Source organism: Lycorma delicatula, chromosome 5 (genome assembly GCF_047948215.1).
Source record: "Lycorma delicatula isolate Av1 chromosome 5, ASM4794821v1, whole genome shotgun sequence".
In the NCBI taxonomy this organism is placed as follows: domain Eukaryota; kingdom Metazoa; phylum Arthropoda; class Insecta; order Hemiptera; family Fulgoridae; genus Lycorma; species Lycorma delicatula.
In genome coordinates, this window is record NC_134459.1 from 70418203 (window position 1) to 70443737 (window position 25535).

The 25535-nt window shown below is 29.4% G+C and overlaps 1 protein-coding gene across 3 annotated transcripts in view; it reads left to right on the plus strand.

Annotated features, from left to right (window-relative positions):
* Positions 1-25535, plus strand: part of LOC142325068 (uncharacterized) — a 968357-nt gene that overhangs the window by 580777 nt on the left and 362045 nt on the right. For all 3 annotated transcript variants that reach the window (XM_075366386.1, XM_075366387.1, XM_075366389.1), the window contains exon 4: positions 25177-25329. In XM_075366386.1, the coding sequence (XP_075222501.1) occupies positions 25177-25329 (153 nt within the window). The remainder of the gene's footprint in view (positions 1-25176; positions 25330-25535) is intronic.

The window sequence follows — 25535 nt, forward strand, 5'->3', positions numbered from 1 at the left end:
TTTAATTTTTTGCACCGATTCTTATTTCTAATAACGCATTTATTACTTTTACGTGTTAGTGCTTCAACTTTTATCATCATCTTCTTCTTCTTCTTCCGTTATGGCCACCTAAGGACCACGTAAAAATTTCATTTCCTTCCTCTTTGTTATTTCCTTACCATCCAGTAATCTTTCTTGTTTTTGCTATGCGCTTTTTTACGTACTTTCATCAGACCATTTTGTTCCAGTTCTCTTATCTTCCCTTGGAATTCTATTTTTCACACTTTCCTATAAAACACATATTTTTCCATTTCATCCTCTTTTATGTTGTTTCTTTCTAAAAAACAATTTTTTTTTTTTTTTAATATTCATCTTACGTTTGGCTTTCTTTCTCGTGTGATAGTCATGCCGTTCACTCACTTCTAGGTTGCGTATTTTTTATTTATACTTTATGTACAGGAAGAATAAAATAATGGAGGCAAATGAAATTGTGAATAAACTTGTATATGTTGTAACGTCTTTGATAAGACTTTAGTATAGTTTTCCTCGATCTATCCAGCCAAATATATAGGTAGTGTCTTATTTAACATTATCACACCTACCCATTCCTGATGCGATTCATGTAATAGAATAAATTTCGGATATTGGACTACTTGGGGTTCGTGAGGATAAGAGCTTATTAAACTACTGGGGCTTACTAGGCGATTTTTATGAAGAATGAAGTGATATACACAAATGGAGTGCAGTAGATACTATTTATAAAACACGATTAAACGCCTTATTATTCAGAATTATATTTCTAATACAGTATTAAACTTACATAAATTATTAAATAGAAAATTAGATGTGGACACCACATGACTTCCTTGTACGCTTATTAAATTACATATACACATTTTTAAAAGTACATAACATTTTATTTTACTAATAACTTCTGATTTTTTTTCTTATTTTTTATTTAACTATTTAATGTAAAAATGTTTTTTATAAATGTTAATAATTATTAATAAATCAATATATTTAAATTAAAAAAAAAAGTTAAAAAAAAGGAAATGAAGTCGGAATCGAATTGATATGCCTTCCCCTTGTAAGACCCAAATATTTCATTAATTAAAATTTTATTTGTCTACAACTCCGGAACCAATGAAAATAAGTACCACTCATGATAATATCGTTGAAAAGTTCTCAATGAGGGCTTATTACTGCAGTTAAGAAAAAGTCCAAAATCCAAATTTTTGGTCAAGTCGATTGGTATCAAAAGGGGAGGTGCACAACTAGATGTTACAACAGTCCTAAATCCAAAATTTCAACATCCTACAGCTATGTGCGTGCGTACGTGTGTCTCGCATAACTAAAGAACAAAGCCGAAATTAGTCAAAATGGATTCAGTGATGGTCAAAATGGATATTAAAATGGAGAGTTATTAGTGAAGTAAAATTTTATGTACATTTAAAAATGTGTACATGTAATTTAATAGGTGTACAAGGAAGTTATGTGGTGCCCACATCACAATTTTTTTATTAATTTTTTTATATAATCTGACTTTTTTCTGAATATAAAATGATTACAAATTGACGAATTTTATTTTCACTTTTAGTAATGACTTTAATCAACTTACTCATATGTTCATTTTATTACTATCATTTTTTTATTTTTAAAATTATTTATTTTTACAGCAATTTTATGAAACGGACTGTAAATTCAGTGACAATATTTTGACGCAGTCATTCTGTATATCACTCTTTATCATTTAAAATATAATTTTTTAACGCTATTATCTCAAACACGGCGATTGTTTTCGTTGAAGAGGAAAATAATTTTAAATTTTCAATTGATGAAATTCAAAAAATAATTTATTAATTGTCTCTTTCATATAATTATTTGTGAGCTTTGACATCGATCTAATTTATACGCATATTTTTGTGTTTATTTTCCAAATACATTTTTCTTTAATTTATTAAAAATGAAATATTGGGGATTAACGCGCGCGCACGCGCGTATGCGTGCGTGCGTGTGTGTGTGTGAGCGCGCGAGCGAGTGCGTTATAAAACGTTTAGAGATTGAATTCCTGAATATTGCTACTTCTATTTTCTCTCTTTTTTTATCTTTATAGTTAATTTTGGAAGCTTTCTAAATGTGTTTGTTTTCTTCATTCTATTTTCTTACATCTGTTTCCGATGTGGGTGGTCGTGGCCGTTTTTTAATTACGTTAATTTCTTTTTTACTTCAAAGTTTTTTCGTCTTCTGACTCAGTTTCTTTGTTCTTTAATTAATTATAATTTTCATTTAATTTAGTAGCAGAAGATTTAATTTTATTTTCCATTTTAATCTCCTTCAAGATTAAATATGGAATGATTGTTTCAGTTTTTTTTAAATATAATTTTTTTTTTATGAACATTTTTTGTATCGTATTCTAATTTTAAAAAGCATAAGTTTATTTAGTCAAAAAAATTAACGAGTTAATTTTTAAAGTTCTTGTTGCACAATAATAGATCATTTTGTTGCGTTTTTTTTTTTTTGTTCGTAGCAACTTTTAATACTATGAATAATTGCGTAATATTAATTTTATTTTTTGCTTACCCTTTTTAGTAATTATCAAAATTGTTCCTTTTTCATCTTGTAAATAAGATACTTTCTAATCTAAAATAAACTCGTTAGAGATATATAATTAAATTACAACGTAAAAAAACAGATTTAAATTTTCAAGAGATATCTAAAATCTGTTCATAGAACAACATATTATTTAAATATTTAGATTTAAATATTAAATGGTTGATTTTTGAGTTTTTTTATCAATGACGTGTGATTGTTTAATTATTAAATTACGTCTCTACAATGTTTTATTGGTATTGCCGAAGTAGTTTATAACTTTTGGAATATTATGGTTTTTTCAAAAAAGTTTTCTTATAAATGTATTGTAAGAATATTTAATTTTTTACTTGATTTTCTCTAACTCACAATGTTTTTTTTTTCATGTTTGTCCTCAAATCTGGCATCCTTAATTTAACATACTTCCTTATATTGCCGATTGATGAAATTTTGCACAGTTACTAAAATCTGATGACAATACAATATTCCACCATTACGTTTGCAAACATTTCCCCAAAGGTACGAAGGTAAATTAAGGGTATGGATGTAAAAACTGCAAAATCTGTAAAGCGGCTATGCGGAGTTTTTGGGGTCGCAGATAACAAATTTGATAGTCGTGTGACATAAAAAAATTTTAAAAACTTGGTACGGGAGTTTTTTTGGTTTCGAATTTTGAAAACAATTTTTCATCACATATATATATATATATATATATATATACATACATACACACACACACACACACACACACACAGGTAATTTTTGGTGGACAGTATGTTAAGACACAGCTCCTTAATTAATAATTTAATTAAGGAACTATAATAAAAACTTTACAATTTCGTTACTTTGTATAGTAAATGATTGATTTAAAATTTGTTTGATATTTTATAAATATATTAGAAATTTCAATATATTTTGGTAACTTTTGAAATGAAAATTTAACTACTACTTAAATTCATGCATGTATGATAATAATTTGATTAAATTATGACTAAAAAGTAGAAAGAAAGTTTTTAAAAATGGTTTAAAGTTATTGTAATGTTATTCGTATATTATGGGTGTGATCATTCATCTGTCGATCACGGTGGTAGATATTTGCTAGGGTAAGTTGGTGATGATTCGAACTATTTTGAATTGGAATTTTTAAAATACTTTTATATTTTTGGGTCTTGATTATCATAAAAATTTGTTATTAATTGGTAGGTTTGATTATTATTTAATATTCAAAAATTTTTAGTTTTTGATAGTTATGGTTTAACTGCTTCTATTTATTTTATACTAGCTGACCCGGAAATGCTTCGCCATTGCTAGATTTGAGTATATATATATATATATATATATACTTGACATATACTGTGTATATATATATATACCTATATATATATATATATATATAAATTAAATGAGTATAATTAAAAGTTTGATAAAACATTAAAAAACTGAACATTATGGGACTTCACAAAATTTAACCTATCCTTTTTTCCCTTCTTCCCTTTTGTCCTTTCTCTTTTCTTCCTTATCTTTTCTTCTTCCCGTTTTCCATTTATCCCTATTTCCTTTTTTCAATTTTTCGCAAAAATATTTCTTTTCACTTAACAAACGTATATTCTAAATATGAGCCAAATCGGACCATAAATACAATTTTCCGAAATATCTCGACCCTCAGCGCCACCTAGCGGGTCCAAAATAATTCAGAAATCTTCGCGGACGTGCGCACAACTACTCACCAAAGTTTCATCGCAATTGGATGAATGGTTTAGGAATGCATACGAGACAAACATTCATTTTTATATAAATATATATATATATATATATATATATATATATAAGATTTGTCTTGCAGGTAATTTATAGTTATTTATGAAGCCAAAATATTTAGCCGAGTAATTTTGGAAAGTTTATTTTGTTTATAAATATATGTCGTTTAAAGTAATTTATTAAATAATCCATGCTATTATTTAAAACTAAAATTTTTTTTTTTTACCAAAGGTATGTTATTATTGTCATAAATAAATAATATCTCCCCCATGTACAGTTGAGATTGTGTGTATAATGTATTGTAAAGTCGTATATTAATTTATTGTTTTACATTATTTATTTCAATCATTATTAAAATTATGATCATGTTGTGTTCATGGCTTGACGAAACGTTAAATTAATTTTCTTTCTCAAAGAATAGTGATATTCACTTTTGAGCCAAGTTCTTAGGTATGAAGTAGAACATTCACCCTAATCTACGTAGAAAACAACTAGCGACGACTTCATCTCTCAATTTTCTTAATAAATTGTTGGGAATGGTTGGTATTCACACTAGGTTGCCTATGGAACTGTACAACAATTTCAGCCGCGGAGCAATTCGTTGGTTGTATAAACTGTATACATTAAGTAATGCCCGATAACCGAATATTAATAATCACTTCCTTTATTTACTTTAAAAATTTACACTTCATTAGTTAAACATTGCAATGACTTATAATAATTTATGTTTTTAGTTAAGTTCACATTTATTCACATTTTAAATATATTAAATATGTCTACCTAGAACAATAAAAATTTAGTGATGTTGTTCCTAACATCTTAAAAGAAACTAAATTCATTTTGTTAATTCTTACAATAATCAATATCAGCTGGTTCATTAATAAATAAGACGAGAGAAGAAGATGAGAGGAGATGTTTACATTAAGCAAGAGGACAAAGAAAACAAGTGAATTTGAACAAGGGCCTCGTAAACACGAATACAATATGTGATAAACGAAATTTACGAATAGAATAAGTATTTTAGTAGATTCTTCTAGGATTTTTTTTTACATTATTTGATTTTATACTTTGAAATAAAATTTGTTTTAATTTATACCGTAATCTCTCCTGTTTAACTTTAGAAAAAAATTGGGAGAATTTGTTAGTGAATTTAAAAAAAATTATTTTTTATTATTAATTTAATAATCTACTAAAATATTTAAAATAATAATTAATAATAATAATTATTAAATTATTTTTTAATATGAAAAAAAAACTTATTTTTAAATATTTTAACCCTTCATAATTTAAAATTTAGTTTGAGAACATTAAAAATTGTTTTTAATGATTTTTATTTTATAATATTAATTTTGCGTTGAAGTTATCTTTAAAATTAAAAATGTGACAACGTTTAAAATGAAATTTTATCTATTTTATTTATTTATTTATTAGTTATATTGAAGTTAGTTTTTCAAAGTATCAAGTCAATCTGCTCTTAACCTCATCAGGTTTACGTCCCCATCGGGATTTGCAGTGTGACATTTTATGGAGAAAGGTAATCTAGCAAAGAAGTTTCAATACATGAACTAACGTAGCAGCTGTGCTTCTTGACTTGTAAAGTAAATATTGTATCGTATCTTTACAGAAATAGTTTTACTTATATCGTGTCTCGGATTTCTATCTCATACGATCTATTTAATTTGTTATCTCGTTATTCAACTATTTTACTTATATAACTATATTGTATGTTTTTAAATTACTGTTGTAGGTATTTCATAAATATATTATTTAATTTCGTATTTTCTGTTCTTAAATCGTATAAAGTTTCTTGAAATGGACTAATTAATTTCTTTTTATTATAATTACCATTTTATTTAGCTGTTTTATTTTAAAATTTTAATTTTAATGAATTATATTGCTAAATTTCTTCGTTCAGCACATATGTGATAAGTTGTTCCCAGGTACCAGAAAATACAAAACAATAAAAAATAAGTACGTATTAATTTAACAAAAAAAACATGGATCCCTATGGTCTTTACTTCGTAAAATGACTTCGTAAAATGATTAAGGTAATTATTATACGTACTAAGTTATACAAAAATTTTGTCATGTCAATAACATTTAAGTAGATCTAATCATGAGAAATTGTTATTTATTAAATACCATTAACTTAAATACATCTTTTTATATAGTTTTTTAAATTCTGGTAAACAGAATTGTAGATCAGAAATGAATTTATGTTCCAAGAAGAGTATATGTTTGAAGGAAGTACAAAACTCACTTTTACTCATCAGCTTCTCAGCCTAGTACATAGATTAATACTTATCTGCTACTGAACTGGATACTGGAACTAGAAGTGAAATACGTTCACCTAGAATTACAAACTCTTAAAAGTACTAACGTATCTACATAAAGTAACTAACTTTACTGACATACGAATGCTGTATATACATTCCCGGTTTCGTCATGGTTGGTTGAGCCGCCACGCTGTACACGCGTCCCGTAAAAAACAAAATTCAAAAAGATCCTAAAGTGGTTTTTTGATATTTATCTAAACGAGTATTTGCAAGCACAAATCTACTAACTATTTCATTTAATATAGTCGGAAATGAGGAAAATTTTCAATCGTTATTCAAACTTTTTTTTAGCTTTCCTCGCTTTTTTTAAGGGCGAATTTCAGAAAATCTCGAAATTCGTTTTTTAATCTTTATGTGAGGATTACACCCATCAAAAATCAGGCTAATGTCTATAACTTGATTTGCTATCGAGAAATACAAATAATTGTAAATTTTATTATTACTCTATTTTAGCCCTTTAAACTCAAGATTTCAAAATATCTTTCTTAATGTGCACTTACACCGTACGAAAAACATATTTTCATCAATTAATCTTTAGTAGTTTTAGCTAGGCGTTGTTATTATATATATATTTTTTTAAGCAGAATCGAGATTTGAAAATCATCTTAACGTATTCCCAAATACATTAGACATAAGCAAATTCTACAATAACGCATACAAATCAAGCTCTCATTTTCATTATAAATTTATTTATAAAAATGTTGTTGTAACCTAGAACAAATTAAAATAACTTTTGCGACAGATATATCAATGTTAATTTTATAAATATAATGAGTTTAAATAAGATAAGTATAATTGAGTCAAATAAATTAAAATTATTAAATTAACTAGCGAGTACATTCGGAAGTCCAAATCATCGTACTATACGCCATGAATCAATCACTTTATACCACTACTATTTCTTTTTTCTTCTCTTTGGAAAAGTTAAGTTTATATATATGTACATTTAGAAGAAACAATGAACGGCATCGATGAAGTCCTACGCAAGAACTAACGCATGAAAATAAACAAGAACAAAACAAAAGTAAGGAAATGTAGTAGTAATAACAAAGATGGACCACTGAATGTGAAAATAGGAGGAGAAAAGATTATGGAGGTAGAAGAATTTTGTTATTTGGGAAGTAGAATTACTAAAGATAGACGAAGCAGGAGCGATATAAAACGCCTAATAGCACAAGCTAAACGAGCCTTCAGTAAGAAATATAATTTGTTTACATCAAAAATAAATTTAAATGTCAGGAAAAGATTTTTGAAAGTGTATGTCTGGAGTGTCGCTTTATATGGAAGTGAAACTTGGACAATCGGAGTATCTGAGAAGAAAAGATTAGAAGCTTTTCAAATGTGGTGCTATAGGAGAATGTTAAAAATCAGATGGGTGGATAAAGTGGAAAATGAAGAGGTATTGCGGCAAATAGATGAAGAAAGAAGCATTTGGAAAAATATAGTTAAAAGAAGAGACAGACTTATAGGCAACATATTAAGGCATCCTGGAATAGTCGCTTTAATATTGGAAGGACAGGTAGAAGGAAAAAATTGTGTAGGCAGGCCACGTTGGGAATATGTAAAACAAATTGTTAGGGATGTAAGATGTAGAGGGTATACTGAAATGAAACGACTAGCACTAGATAGGGAATCTTGGAGAGCTGCATCAAACCAGTCAAATGACTGAAGACAAAAAAAAAATATATATATATAAATGAATGTTTGTTCCGAATGCGTTCCTATACCCATTTATCCTATTGCGATAAAACTTTGGCAAGTTGTGTGCAAGCCCGCGAAGGTTTACGAATTAGTTTGGACCCGCTAGGTGGCACCGAGGTCTAGATATTTCGATTTATGGTCCGATTTGGCTCATATTCAGTATATATATTAGTTACGTGAAAAGAAAAATCTTTGCAAAAACTATACCCGCCAGGTGGCGACGGTATCGAGATATTTACGAAACAAATAAACAGATATACAGACTTACTTCTTCTATATATATATATATATATATATATATATAAAAGGCAATGGTTGTATGCGTGTCCGCTATAGACTAAAAAATTACTGGATCGATTTACACGCGGGTATTTGCAAAATGGTCTGCATTGTCCGGAGAAGGTTAAAAGCTACAGAAATCCTGGATATGACCAGTAGAAAGAAACATATGGGTATTTTGAACCGACTACTGTGTTTAAAGAGTAGTTTGAATTAAATCCGATAGGTAGTAGTACTATTTTGACAATTGGATTTATTTACGTTCTGACTTTTATAAAGTGACAAGTTAAACGTTGTGAAGTTCCGTAATGTTCAGTTTTTTAATGTTTTATCAAACTTTCGTGTGTTCATTTAATCTATATGTATACACTCAGTCTATCAATAGCGAAGCATTGGCGAGTCTGTTAGTATTAATATAATAGAACCCAGAGTAAACAACTAAATTATGTAATAATCCCAATTTTCACATTTTTTACGTTATTAATATAGTAAACTTCCACATACGATTTCCTCGGGAGTACCTTTTTTTCTTGCTTAGCCTCCGGTAATTATCTTTCAGATAATACTTCAGAGGATGTATGAGGATGATATTTATGAGTGTAAATGAAGTTTAGTCTTATAGAGGTCTCATTTCGTCTATTCCTGAGATGTGTGGTTAATTGAAACCCAACTACCAAAGAACACCGGTATCCACGATCTAGTATTCAAATCCGTGTAAAAATAATTACTAGGACTTGAATGCTGGAACTCTCGACTTCAAAAAAAATATATATATATACGAAAACTGTCAAATTTAGCCATTAATTTAAGATTCTTCTTATTTAATTTCTTCTTTAATTTAAGCTTTAAGAATTTCAGATCAGTTTCATTTTACAAGAAAATTTTGTAAGATATAACTCGAAAATAAAACATTTCCGGCCCCATGTTTATATGAACTTTTTTTCTTTATTATAACTTGTAGAACAAGTACTGAAATTCTTTCAGTACATATCATTGCATATTACTCAATTAGATATAAGCAAATGTATAATAATACTAATTTTTAAATAACATAAATAAAAAGTGTTAGGAGGGCTAGTTTAAATTTTCACATTTTCCCCTAAATAATAACTATTGACTACAGTTTAATATTATATACTAATTGCACTTTTTATTAGTTCATAACCTTAACTTTGATTTAATTTGTGTTTTAGAAAAAAAGGTAATTTCATATCTTATGTTATTCTACTTATTTAGCATATCGAATGAAATTCTATTGTTTTTACATTGATAAATGGTGGTCATTTGTGTACGTATATATGTTTACTGCTGCCTGTCATTTACTATTGTACATGATACGTTGTGGCACTGTTTGTCAGTGTTGGAAAGGATTTATCATATTTGTATTCTGTGTTGGAGGGGGTAAATTAAGCTCACTGTTCTCATTAGCTTCAACAACTATAGGGCATGAATCACGTTTGACAACAGAACGTCAGGTCTGTCACTTCTCTCACACTAATTCTGTCTCACTTTCTCACTCTCTCACTCACTCTCTCTCCCTCTCTTGTACTATCTCTTACTCATTCTGTCTTTGTCTATGTCGCTTGTATACTCTCGATCACAATTATAGATAGCTTGCTGTGCTGATATTACTGCTGCTGCTGTTGTAATCAAACGATCAGCATTTACTGTTGTGTACAATCATTTCGATTTATCCTCTAATCTTTCATATAACCTCTATCTTTCTATAACAGTCAGCACTCGGATACACTAATCACTTATCGTATATTGGCACTTGTAATTTTTAAATTAAAGATAATGTTATGGAAAAAATTCAAATGATTAATATAAAAATTTTATATTAATGAATAGTTAAAATTATTATTTGATTTTTATAAAAACACAAAAAAAAAGCAAATAAATTGCGGAATCGAAAGCAAAACTGTAGAAAAGTAGAATATTTGTCCATATCAAATAGGACTAAAAATAATTCGAATTAACTAATTTACTTATTATCGAATCTTATAGTAAATTTATTGACGGGAAAAGTACTCAGTAATAGCAGTTTCCCGTAATAAATCTCAATGGAAATACCGAATACAACACTGAATTAATATCTACCTATAAATTTTACTGAAGTATAAATGCCGAAACTAGAACTGATGTGTTTGGTCAGGGAATAAACAGTTGCTCCTGTGCAGCTATTTTCTCTTGTAAGAGGTTGAACAGTGGACAAGAACTGATGATTATATATACATATATGATATATATATACATATGATACATATATACATATGATACATATATACATATGATACATATATATATATAAAGAACAATTTAGATTCGGAGTACCAGTACAAGGTGAAAAGATAAAGATGCTACGATTTACTGATGATATAGTAATTCTAGCCGAGAGTAAAAAGGATTTAGAAGAAACAATGAACGGCATAGATGAAGTCCTACGCCAGAACTATCGCATGAAAATAAACAAGAACAAAACAAAAGTAATGAAATGTAGTAGAAATAACAAATATGGACCACTGAATGTGAAAAGTATGAGGAGAAAAGATTATGGAGGTAGAAGAATTTTGTTATTTGGGAAGTAGAATTACTAAAGATGGACGAAGCAGGAGCGATATAAAATGCCGAATAGCACAAGCTAAACGAGCCTTCAGTAAGAAATATAATTTGTTTACATCAAAAATAAATTTAAATGTCAGGAAAAGATTTTTGAAAGTGTATGTTTGGAGTGTCGCTTTATATGGAAGTGAAACTTGGACAATCGGAGTATCTGAGAAGAAAAGATTAGAAGCTTTTGAAATGTGGTGTTATAGGAGAATGTTAAAAATCAGATGGGTGGATAAAGTGGAAAACGAAGAGGTATTGCGGCAAATAGATGAAGAAAGAAGCATTTGGAAAAATATAGTTAAAAGAAGAGACAGACTTATAGTCCACATACTAAGGCATCCTGGAATAATCGCTTTAATATTGGAAGGACAGGTAGAAGGAAAAAATTGTGTAGGCAGGCCACGTTTGGAATATGTAAAACAAATTGTTAGGGATGTAGGATGTAGAGGGTATACTGAAATGAAACGACTAGCACTAGATAGGGAATCTTGGAGAGCTGCATCAAACCAGTCAAATGACTGAAGACAAAAAATATATATATATATATATATATATATATATATATATATATATATATATACAAAACACTTAACGAATTTACATCTGAATTTAAGTTATCCTAAAATTTTGAAGCTTAAACGCTATATATATATATATATATATATGTAATGATATTTTAAACATAACAAATATTTTTTTAATAAAAAAATAATTTATGATATCTGTAGTCCGACATGATAAAACGTTACAGATATATATGAGGGTAAGTAAATTATTATTCACAATGTATTTATACATTTTATGGCAATACAAATAGGAAACGTACATGAACATCGTTTTTCAACATACTTTCGTTGCATTTCAACGCACTTGGTTCATCGTTGCTGATGCCCTCTTAAAAGGAGGTTTTCTGTTGAGCTGCGAGCCAGGAATGCACCAGTTCTTTCACTATTTCGTCCGAGGTAAATCGACGGCCCCTTAATGCCTCTTTGTATGGACCAAACAAGTGGTTATCAGAAGCGGCAAGATCAGGACTATATGATGGATGACCCAGTACTTCAAAGTTGAGTTTCTGGAGCGTTTCAGCAGTATGTGGACGGCATTTTCTTGCAACAACACAACACCTTTCGACAGCAGTATTAGGCGTTTGCTTCGAATTGCATGCTTCAGCCTGACAGTAAGCATCTCACTATAACGCGCATGTTTATTGTCGTGCCCCTTTCCTCATAATGTTCCAGTACTGGGCCTTGTGAGTCCCAAAAAACCGTAAGCATCAGTTTTTCTGCGGATAGTGGAGTCTTGAACTTTTTTTGCAGGGCGAATTTGGATGTTTCCATTCCATACTCTGCCGTTTACTCTCCGGCTCGTAATGATGGATCCGTGTTTTGCCACCGGTGATGATTCTATCTTAAAAGATGTCTCATTCGTTATAATAGCGATCCAAATAATTTTGGCAGATGTCCAAGCGCGTTTGATTATGCGACTGTGTGAGTTGTTTTCGGACTCATCTTGCACAGACTTTATGAAACCCAAGTCTGTTGTGGATGATTTCGTAGGCAGAACCGTGACTAATTTGCAGACTATGTGCCACTTCATCAATAGTTACTCGTCTGTCTAAGAAAACCATATCACGTACACGCTCAATGTTTTCCTCATTTGTGGCGGTAAACGGTCGTCCGGCTCCTTCGTCGTGCGTAACACTTGTGGGACCGTTTTTGAATTTTTCAATCCATTTGTAGACACTCCGTTTCGGCAACACACTGTTCTCGTACTGTACCGAAAGTCTTCGATGAATTTCGGCCCCTAATACATCTTCCGACCACCAAAAACGGATCGCTGAACATTGCTCTTCTTTGGTGCAAACAGAAAGCGGAGCAGCCATGGTTAACGGCAGGGCAGCGATAATGGAAGTAACCTAGCAGCATCAAACCTGCACAGGCATAACAACAATTAAACCACGCATGTGTCTTCTACGCAACACGACAGTATTAACAACATAAACAAAAATGTAACTAAGTTGCGGATAATATTTCACTTACCCTCGTATATGACTAATTTAAAAATTTTTTGCTAGCTGGCATTTTTTTTTTTATTATTTAAATAAACTTTTTCAGTGGTATCAGTTTCAATAAGAATTTCAATATTGTTTGTAAAATCAATACGTATGAGTAAAATCTTCATAAAATTCAACACATTTTTTGATATATTTTTCATATTCCCGCTAATTTTTCAGATATTCAGTAAAATTAATTGTCCTACTACACAAGTTAAAAAAAAGATGTTTAAAGATTTCATATCTTTAAAAAACAAATCCAAATATTTCATATATTATTTCTTTTTAAATATAAGGAAAAATATACACTTAATTGGAAAGTTAAAGTATGCCCCAAAAAGCATTTACAAAAATAAATTTATTTAAAATCTTATCATAGCCTTTTTGACCGTAAATCATTATCGTCAGTCGTCATTAGTAGATGTGACGGACAAAATATTTATATTAAAAAAAATTGTTAAAAGGCAAATAAAATAAATAATATAAAAACAAGAAATAATAAATAATATTAGCCAGGGGGCGGAGCCCTCTGGATCCCCGATGTGTTCGTTATCCTCATTATTGTAAAAACATTAAATATTTTATAGATATTCATTAAAACCAAAAGTATTAGTCATTTTACTTCATTGTGTTTCTGTTGCTATGGTGACAGAAATATAATGAAGTAAAAGAATTAAGTTTTTATTTCTTTAATAAAGATTGCATAAACGAGAAGTAAAAATGCCGTGGGCTTAAGTCTGGTGAAGGAGATGCCCACAAACCTCTTAGAAATGAATCGAACTCCAAAAACTTCACGAACTGCCTGGCTGCTTGGGCGATCTTGTTGAAACCAAACAATAAAAAATAAATTAAAGTAAAGTAATTTAAAATTAAATTCAATTGAATAAAATTAATTAAAATAAAGTTTATTAAAAAGTTCAAATAAACTCAAAATAATTACTATAAAATCTCCGTGGCGAAGTGATAGCGGTCTTTTATTTGGAGTTCCCGGGTTCAAATCCCACTCAGGCAAAGCGTTTTTCTTTATACGCTACAAAAATTCCATTTCCATATCCTACGCATAAGCTTCAAATTTATGTGGCGATGTTATCAACAAAAAAATATTATTTTATTTGACCTTTGACCTCGAATATTTCGAAAAATTATCAAGATTGATTAAAGTGCTAATTGGTGTCATTAGGTCATTTTTTGTCTTATATTGGAGTACATTTGTTTTGCTCGATTTTGTATTAGCGTTTCGCGCGCGCGCTTACACACACACACATTCAATTTGTTTAATAATATAGAAACATATTAATAGTAGTTTAATATCTGTCTTAATATTAACTGCCAATTTCCGTAACGTCTCAGCCTTTCATACGGGGATCCCGGCTTTGAATCCCGGAAAGGTTTTTCATACGCTGTAAAGAAAATCCCATCTCCATATTCCCACGTGCAAGCATATCTGTAAGCTTCTGAGGTGAATTAATTAATCAAGCATTAAAAAAATGTTAGCAGATTTCTGTGGCAGGATGTTAACGTCTCGGCCTTTCATTCAGAGTTCCCGGGTTCAAATCACGATCAGGTATGCCATTTGTCATATGCTATAAATGTATTTCTATCTTCATATTCCCACATACAAACTTCTTTGTAAACTTTTATGTGAAAATCTTCATCATTCAAAAAAGAAAATAAAGAAAAACAAGTAATTTAAGAGCCAGGACTTTAGAGTAAGATAAAAATAAAAAACTAAATAACTATTATTTTAGGCAATTATGGAGCAGTAAAAATTAGAAATTTAAATTGTTTAGATATTTTTAAATTAAATTTCAGCTTTTTACTAGGATTGCCTGGAACAATAACAGTTATTAGTTCAATTGGTACTTATGTATTAGCCCGTCGACCAATAAATAGTAAACTTTTAGGTTTTTGTTAATATCATCCGATATAATCATTATATTATCATTTTTATAACCATTTATATTTATTTATTTTATAAATACAGTTTAACGAAACTTAATCTATGTTCGCTTCGCTCGCTAAACTTGAGTAATTAGCACAGTAATGTTTTGAATATTTAAATAATAGATTCAGAAATTATAGAATCGGATCATTAAAGTGCAATGCAATCATTGTAAATGTAATAATAGAATGGAACTAAATTAAAGCTTGGGTTAATTTCATGTTTGTAAAATGTAATTTAGACTTAAATTAGAGGATTTGTATATCTCAAAAAACAAATTTTTATCATTTTCTTATTTTATGTTACGCATTGTTAAACAGCTTATAATTAGAGATTTTTACGGTCGTACTAATAATGAACAAGAATGTTAATTTAGGAAAATCGAATACTGCCAATCGTCGTGGCGGAGTTGTAGCGTCTCGGCCTTTCATAAAAAATCCCGGGTTCGAATACCGATCAGGCATGGTATTTTTCCTACGCTACAAATTTTCATTTTCATATTCCCACGCACAAGCTTATGTTGTGAATCATCGATAGAAAAATGTTCTGTTAGATCAGTTACTTCGTGTTGAATATTGTAGAATACAAAATGCAATTATTCCTTATTCAAATCCTTTTACAATCAAGGAAAATTCCGGAAAAATCGACTTATCCTCGAATACGTTTGTAAATAAACAATTTTTAAAGAAAAATTATGGAGCGATTGGAGGAGATTTTCACGAGTTATTGTATGGACGAGCGGACATAATAATAAGTAAACACTTGTATAGTTTGCTCGCTTTTCAAGTAAACAACAATTTTAACTAGCACAAAAATTGGCTGCATTCTAGGTGATGATATGTCTGAAATATTCGAACTGTTTAAATTTTTAATAGCTGTTAAACTTACTTTTGAATTATAGTTTCATTTTAACATATTGTTATTTTGTTTTCAACTTTGATGGGAGCTCTTTACTCTCTTTCCTCTATATATTTTTTATTTATAGTAAACATGTTTTTGTCTTTACTTAAAACTTTTTAACTTTTTACCCTTTCTCTGATAACTTTTTATATTTATCAGTTAAATAATTTTATGATTGATAATCTTTTCTTACAGTTAACTTTTTCTATTTTATTTCTGTTGGTTCTCTTTAAATCCTTTTGTTTTGTTTCTTTAAATCTCACTGCTTAATTTTTTTTTTCCTTTTTTTTAGATTTCCATATAGTAAATTTATAATTTATTTTTTGGTTTAAAAAAAATTTGCCGTTGTATTTGAAAATATTTGTAATTTGAGAAAACTTAAAACAATCATTTATACGTATATAAAACCAGATAACCTTGGTTGCAAAATATTTTGTTAAAGGAAATTATTTACTTGTAGCTAAATATTAATTACTTTTAAAAATGTCATTAAGCGTAAAAAAGATATGTATTCAAATATTACCATACAAATATTTAATTAATAAATCCATACATAATACAGTAATTTTCATGCGTATAAATTAATACACGTGTATTCGGATCAATTCCCTCAGTAATATGACTTAGGCTTCCAGCATTAATGTTTGTAATTTATCTAATTGGAGTAATTAATATATTTATGTAGTAAAATGAAAATATTAATATTTATTTTCTGTGCAGAAGAATATCCCATGTGGATTAATACTAGAAAGGTTTACGGAAAAAATACTGTAATAACAAAAAAACTGCACATAAAATAGATTACACAATTAAAACAGATACACATTATAGAATATAGTAACAAAAGAAATAAATTTAAAAAATGTATAATTATGATATTTATTTTTATTTATTTATACAACAGTAACAACCAGCTGACGCCCAATAATAGTAACTATAAATGGATGATAACGAATTTTATCGCATTTTTTATGTCCCTCGTGGGGATGTGAAGCCGGAATCTTCGAATTAAAAAGGAAAGACTACCAATTTTAAAGAGGAATGATATTGGTACACCCTTCCACCGATCTTAATAACTTAAAATGGAATAAAAATAGTCATAAAAGTAAGTTAGTTAAATTATAAACCATTTTCCTTCGTATTTTCTTTTTCTTTTATCTGTTATTTATAATTTATGCTAGGTTATGGGGTCATTATTAAGGTTATATAATATATGAATAGTATTATAATTATTCAGGAATGTTTGTACGTAGATTGGAGTTATAACGACCGTAAAACTTGCATGAGTTTTGTCATTAATTAGGCGTAGACTTCTCCACCATTGTTCACACACTAAAGGAATTTCAGATATGCTCCTTCACCACTACTAATGAATACAAAACAATGTGTGTGTGTTCAGATGTGTACGCATGCGTGCGTGTGAAGCAAACAATCACTGTAAATATAATGATAGAATGCAACTAAATTATTTCAAATTTAGTTCACTTAATTTGTAATTAATATTTTTAGTAATAATTTTTATAAAATAATAAAAATGTGTTATTACAAATTATTTGATTTAATTATTATTATTAATGTTAAACAACATGACACAGTTCAATGTATTTACGTGTATTTTAAATATTATACCTGTTAGTTAAATTTACAAGAGAAAGTTCAACTTACAAACCACAAAATACTGTTTCAGTATAATTTAATTGTAATATTTGTACTGAATCGCTCAACCTCAGTTACGTTTGATTAAAATAAATACTAAATACGAATTAACTAGTTAATATATTATAGATTAAACATTTAAATATAAATTATTCGATAACGGAAGCTAATTAATGTTTAACATGTACATAAAATTAAAAATATTTATGCCGACCTCATTTGCTGAATAGGTAGCGTCACGGCATTTCCCGGGAAGGTCCCGGTTTTTCAATCCCGGTCAGGCATGACATCTTTTCATACACTATCAATGAATTCATGTTATTTATAGTAAAATAATATTTGTTGTAGTAAAACCTTGGAATCAAAACTCTTAAAATGACATCTTTTCATACACTATCAATGAATCCATGTTATTTATAGTAAAATAATATTTGTTGTAGTAAAACCTTGGAATCAAAACCCTTAAAATATCATTACAAACAAGAAACATATTTTTAGTTACATTTTTTTTGTTAATTAATCTTTATTCACGCACGTCTTGCCTTCTTGTAGCTCCAACAATAGCATAACCGTTCTAAAATGTGAAATGTGCAATTTTTTCATGTAAACTCGAGAACACTTCATCAGCTGATTCTATATAGAATCACAATAATCTGTGATTCTAAATCCCCATATATTGACTATTAAAAGAAAACTATTTTCTATTTTTTTGCGTAGATTGTAATTTTGTATAGCTCTTTACCCTTTATCACTGTTTTTGCAAGTAAAGTTATGGAATCAATAAAACAAGAGATAAATTTTAACAACACGACCGCCAAAAAAAAATTTCTAACAAAAATTGCTCTTTAATATAGAATAATTAAAGAGGGAGACAATTTTATACATAGTATAATTTTTTAAATTTATTAAAACATATATAAATATATATTTATTTATATATATAGTCTATGACACTCCCGGTAATGTACGGATTCCAACGTCGTTTCATACATCTAAATCGGTTCAGTCGTTGAGCTGCTTCGGTGGAACAAACATACTATATACACCTTAAATACATTACACTCCTTATTGAACGAAAAATATTTCATGAAAATATGCAGTTTTGTTACTGTCATTAACATAAATTAAAATATAGAGATCGCATTAATATATGACACTTTTTCGTAAGTAAAAGTCCCATGCAGGAGGTATTCGCATCACTTCACCGGTCTAGCCTCACACGCAGTCCACAAGGCAAGCCCAATTAATATTAAACTGAGCTTTCTTTTAATTTATTTAATATTATTTTATTTAACATAAATCCAATTCTTTTATTTTTGTAATATTATTCATTCGATTAATTCAAATCACTCAGTTCAAACCCAGTTTACACAGTGATAGAGGCTCGCAGTTCATTAATTCGGTGGTTCATAGCAGAAAAAGAGAGCGTTCATTAACTCAGTTCATTAAAGTTTGTGCTTCAACCGGCAAATCTTCACTACTAATTTATATATTTATTTACATATACACATTTATTTAGCCTATGACACTCCTGGTAAGATAAGAATTCGAACGCGGGGTCGAATAAATTACTAGAGTAGAATTAAAATTATAGTACATTTAAAGGTAAGTTAAAAAATTTTGATATGGACCACCACACTACTTCCTTGTACACCTATTAATTTACGTATACACACTTTTAAAAGTACATAAAATGTTATTTTACTAATAATTTCTGATTTTTTTTCATTTTTTATTTTTTTATTATTAAATTATTATTTAATGTAAAAATGTTCATTACAGTCAGAGGTTAATAATTATTAATAAATCAATATATTTAAATAAAAAATAAATAAATAAAAACAAGCAGATGAAGTCGGAATTGAACTGATGTGCCTTTCCCTTGTAAGACCCAAATATTTCATTAATTAAAATTTTATTTGGCTGCAACTCTGGAACCAATGAAAATAAGTAACACTTAACTTGAGAGTAATAAGTAAGCTTGAGAGTAATAAGCTCTCAATGAGAGCTTATTACTGCAGTTAAGAAAATGTCAAAAATCCAAATTTTTTGAATTTTGGGTTTTTTTGAACACTTTTGGTTCAGTAGTTGGCAGTCAAAAAGTAAGGTGCATAACTGGATGTTACAATAGTCGTAAATCCAAAATTTCAACATTCTACGGCTAATCGTTTTTGAGTTATGCAAGCAAGATATATACGTTCGTACAGACGTCACGCCGAAACTAGTCAAAATGGACTCAGGGATAGTCAAAATGGATATTTCCGTTGGAATGTGAAAACCGAAATTTTTGGCGATTACAATACTTCCTTGTACTTCGTTCAAGGAAGTATTGTAATCGCAAAATGTACGAAGTACAAGGAAGTAAAAATAGGGAGTTAAACCACCTTAACTTAACATTGCTAGGTCTCGTCACTGGATCTTGTATGCATTCCTAAAAATACAAGACGTATGCAATCATAAAATTCTGCATATAATTTTATACCTCGTTAAAGGATTATAATTAGGTCTATATTAACAAAAAATATATAAAAATAAAATAGTAAAATAACCACGATAATAATAAAATTATTAAAAATAACTCTTTTCATACGACGGTGCACCTGTTCAGCATTTCAGCCACAATAATATTTATTTTCATGCTTCGGCCATGTGCACGTCAACTCCGATTTAATATTTGGAATTAATCTAAATTTTATTTTTAGATGCAATATTATAGCTATTTCGTACAAACCGGAATTCTCTCAAAAATTCAAAACCGACTTACACGTTAAACTAAAATTAAGATCGTTTTGATTAAATCAAAAGATTGGTAAAAAATTATTGGAGTTTAATTAAATTGTTTTTAAAGTATTTTATGACCACTAAGAATGGATCTAACGAAAAAAATAAGTAATTAAATTATTAAATAAAATTATGAAATTTCTAGCATAAATTGCCGAAGTTAAATGTTACATGATAGAAGAAAAAATAGTTGATTGTTTCTTGTTTCTCCAAGAGTAGTACAAACACACTAAATTGATTGAAATATTAGATTACTATTATTTTTATTGTGAAAATTGGCTGTTTAGAACAACAGAAGTAAGTTATTATAACGCTCAACATTTTAAATAATATCGTAAATACCTTAATTGTTGTTTATATATATAATAATAATCATGACTATAACAAGGTTGTGTTGAATCTTCATTTAAATTTGCATGGCGAATTTCAAATTCTCTACTTTTAAACGAATATTATTGGAAGTGGAAATAAATTTTATATAGAGATGAACGCAGACCAGCGATATTATTTCAATAATGGGGTTTGTTTTTGGGCGATTCAAAGGTAAAGGGTAACTCGTAGGTGGTAGAGGATAAAATGGTAATGAAATAAAATAGATGTAGCGAGAGACGGGTAGGTAAAATGATAGAGAGAGATGTAGAAAGCGGGATGGTTAAATGTTCGCTTATTAAAACGAACGTCCGCACACGCCTGAGCTTGAAGACTGGTGCTTGAAATACTTTAACCCGTTCCATTTATTTTCCCGTTCCCAAAAAACCTCACCCTTTCGTAAAATGTTTATCTCAATTATTTAATAATCTCTCAATTCTATTCAGGTCCGGTAGAGGTAATCATTGTTAGTTGATTATACTGGTATTTCCTCGTTTCTCCCCCAAAAATAATCCTATTGTCCGTACATAGGCCTGTATGATGCAGTCCGCGTACTTCACTCGATGGCCTTAGTTAAACCTAGGCCATTCTATCATAAATACACACGGTTACGAGCTTTCTAAATTCATTGGAGCATTCTCCTCATTTCCAGGATAAACACTTACGTTACTTATCCTTCCCTTTTTCTACCTTTCCTTTCTCTCCCCCTCTCTCTCTCTCTTTATCTCATTCTGTATGTTTCAGATGAACGTCCTTTACAAATTATTTAAAGGTGAGTTCCATCACAAAATAAATAATTATAAAGGATAACGGATACATTTTTTCCATTTGCAAGTAGGCCTACTTGTATTTAGCATATAAAATAATTTATGAAGGTCCTGAAAATAATCATTTTACAAACCTCTTTAGATCTTGGCATTTTATAATCTTTGCGTTGAAAGGTTTATTTTCAGAAATACAGCTGATACATTTGTTTGCAGACAACGATTGTAAGTCCTCTTTGGAAACTAAACCGTTGTTTAAATTTCGCATTTCTTCTTTGTAGCGTAAAAGGATAATTCTGATATACTGTAAATTTTAAAGGTATAAACAATAAATAGCCTACTTTTTCCAGATTTTACGAGTTTTGATTCAATCAGCTGTTTTCTTGTATCGTAACTGCTATTGAATCATTATTTTCATGCATGATATGAAGTCAATCGCCAAAGTTTAGAACGCATAACCACATAGATGCGGAATAGTTCTTCCTGAAGTGTGCTTAGATTTCCAAGTAACGTTGGCACTGCTACTAGTACAGTGGGATAAAATACTGAACAAAATGCGACAGGATTTTTTAGATAGCAAAAAGCCTCTTCGCTTTGTTGCATTCGTGTTGTTAATTTTGCGTTTTTATTTTTCACGTTATATCAACAGTATTTTTCATTACTCTTATTGAAAAATGATTGTCAAACATTTTTTTCTTCATTTAGCTTACCTTCAAATGCCTTAACTAAGAACTAATCAAAGATTAGAACTAGTAGTAGCTCGAAAAAAAATTAAATTTATAATACCGAATGTTTAGAAAAAAATAATTGAAGAAAATCCAGAATTATTTACTTAAGGAATTTAAGCTTGGATAGCTGACCGGCATGTCTACTTGTATGATACGTAAAGTTATAATAGAATCAAATATACTGAGAGAAAATTAAAAATTACTGTTTTACCAGAAAATCTCATAAAAGAACGGAAAAGAAAGAATCATTAATAACTTTCAAAGATGTACGGTAAAATACATTGTATACAGATTTCACATAGAATTAAACATTCTCGACATTAAAGAATTAGTTAACGATTATAAAAACAAAACACCCACATCCGCAGATAAATTGCATGGACGAAACTTTACAGAAAATTCTGAGGAATTTGGGATTTAGATGGAAGACTACTGAAAATGATAGTAATGTTCTAGTAGAAAAACATAGTATACTTTTCAAACGAGTAAGTGACTCAGTACAAATAAAGATTTAGACGGGAACTAAAACAAACTATTTATTATGATGAGTCAACATTAAGTTAAAATCTTTGGTTGGACTAACGGATACAAAAACAACCGATTGTAACGCATCGAAGCTGATGTTAATACACACCAGTAATGCTTCAGGGAAAAATTTCGAATGCACTTTTTATCTCTAAATCGAGGTAAAACAAGGAGGATATCGGAAGAAAATGAATACTGATAACTACTAAAAATGGCTGAAATGAAAACAGAAGTTATTACCAAACCTTCCAGTTCATTTAGTTTTGATAATTCACGACGCTCGCTATTTAAAATTATAAAAGGCACGTGCTTTAAATTATAGAAAGGAATAACTTTTAGGGTGGACACAAAGCAAAAATATTGGTTGCTCAGTACATATTTTAAAAATTAAACTGCACAAATTAATGAAGAAGACCACGATGATGCTCCTCAAAGGCCATTTGGTTGTGAAGCGGCGAGTCCGCGAATCGATGTCAAGCCATCGTATTAGATATGCTCAGGATCAAAAGTACCTCGGGGTGTTGATGAGAAATTGCAGGCAGCGCCTGTTTGGGTGGATAGGCTGAAATCTAAAAGCTATCGGGATATTTTGTTAAGGGCTCAACGCCTTATATTGCTAACTATATCGGAGGTTACCGTTAAATTTCATGGGAGGCGATCTTGGTGGCTCCCTTTCCTTTTTTGTGTTTATGTTTAATTTTGTTTTATAGTTTGTTAAACTGTGCCTGTTTTTATTTCTATTTGAATATAGATTTGTTTGTTTTTCGTTAGTTATGTTTTATGTTACATTATTTGTTTTTATTATTATGTTTTTTTAGTGTTTTTGTGTTGCGTTTTATGGTTCGTTGTGTGTCGAATTCTTAACTTTTGGGTTGGTAGGGTTCAGTTTCTTTGTGTTTGGAAAGTCATTCAGTCTTGTTTGAAACTTGGCCAGATGTTTTGTTTGTATTTTGAACGGAGCCAGCTCATTATTTTAATGATGTTTTCTACAAAATTCATTAAGTTTTTTTTATAAAGGATTAATTTTCATAATTAATCAAATAGATGTTTTAAGAAAAAAAGTTAAATATTACCTAAACGAATAAATAAAAAAATGATTCGTCTAGAGCAGAGGTCGGTAACCTTTTTGTCAGTAAGAAGAAAAAAATAAATTCAAAAGTTATTGGGGATGCATGAAAAGTTAATTGGGTACGCTACACTATTATTACACAATAAATGCATTTGCCTTTAAAGTCAGTAAAACGAATTGTTCTTCCTAGTCAACATTAAAACGAGAAATTCTTTTTCATTTACAATTATTAATGATGGGTTATTTATAAAATCCGTTTAACCAGTATAAAACATGTTTGATAGTGAAAAGCGTGACTGTTTTGTATGATATGGATACTAATATACGTAAATAATAAACTATAGTCAATAATAATAACACTCAAAATAGGTAGCACTCAGAATATGGTAACTTTCTACAAAATTTATCACAAACTAGAATATTCCTACGTGCTAAGTAGCAAGCGTGCCAGTGTATGATCTTGATTGCTATTTGCTGACACTGAGCTTGCGCAATTATATTGTCTTATTTACGCGCAACGCCGATACGATTATTGGGCTTAGTAAGTGTGTAATATAGTGAGGGCGTATAAAAATCTCATCGAGGCCGGCATGGCATCCGCGGGCGCCGCGTTGCCGACCTCTAGTCTAGAGTGTTGTGGGCTCTCAATTTATTTAGTAAAATTAAGAAACGGCTAAGATATCTATTCGTATCAGGACTACGGTAATGTTATTTAAAATAGGTTCAATTATTCTTGTATGATACCAGAAAAAGCAATAAACAAAAAAAAAAGATGTACTGATAAATAAAGGGAATCTTTTTTTTTATGAGAAAAATATCTTTAAATATACCAATTTTGAGCAAAACTGAAAGAATCTTAAATTTTATATACATATATCAGATATTAACTTATTTTTATATATTTTTTACTGTTTCTATAAAAGGTTCTTGTTACAGTAAATAGATTTAGATCGGTAAATATTCAATTCAAAATTATTAATATGCCAATCCAAAATATTTATTTAAATTTAAAAAAGTGATGAAAATTATTATTTTTAACTACTGTCAAAATTAAAAATACTTAAATACATGTAATTAATACCAGTTATGTTTATTAACCAAAAATTTTACTTTACTTTTATTGGTTTTTTTTTATAGGTAACGGTACAACAACGACAACGTTTGATCTGTTTGATTCGGAAAGCGGGCAAGATCTAACGTTATCACCACAAACCTTTACCAGCTCCACTGAGGCCTTTATCAACGATAATTCCAACAGTCTGGGCGTACCGGGGGCTGACACTGATACTGGTGAGTAAAAAGAATATACTAATATTGGTTTAATGATAAAGCTGGAAACGTAATTCAATAAAATGGAAGTTACAATATTTTTTATCATCGAAGTTTCCCAAATTATTTGTCATCAGTCTTTGATGATATTTTCAATTCCTTCCGCTCTTAGCTAATCTTTTAATCTTAAAATATTCAATACCTGCATTCTTAATCAGTTACTTTAC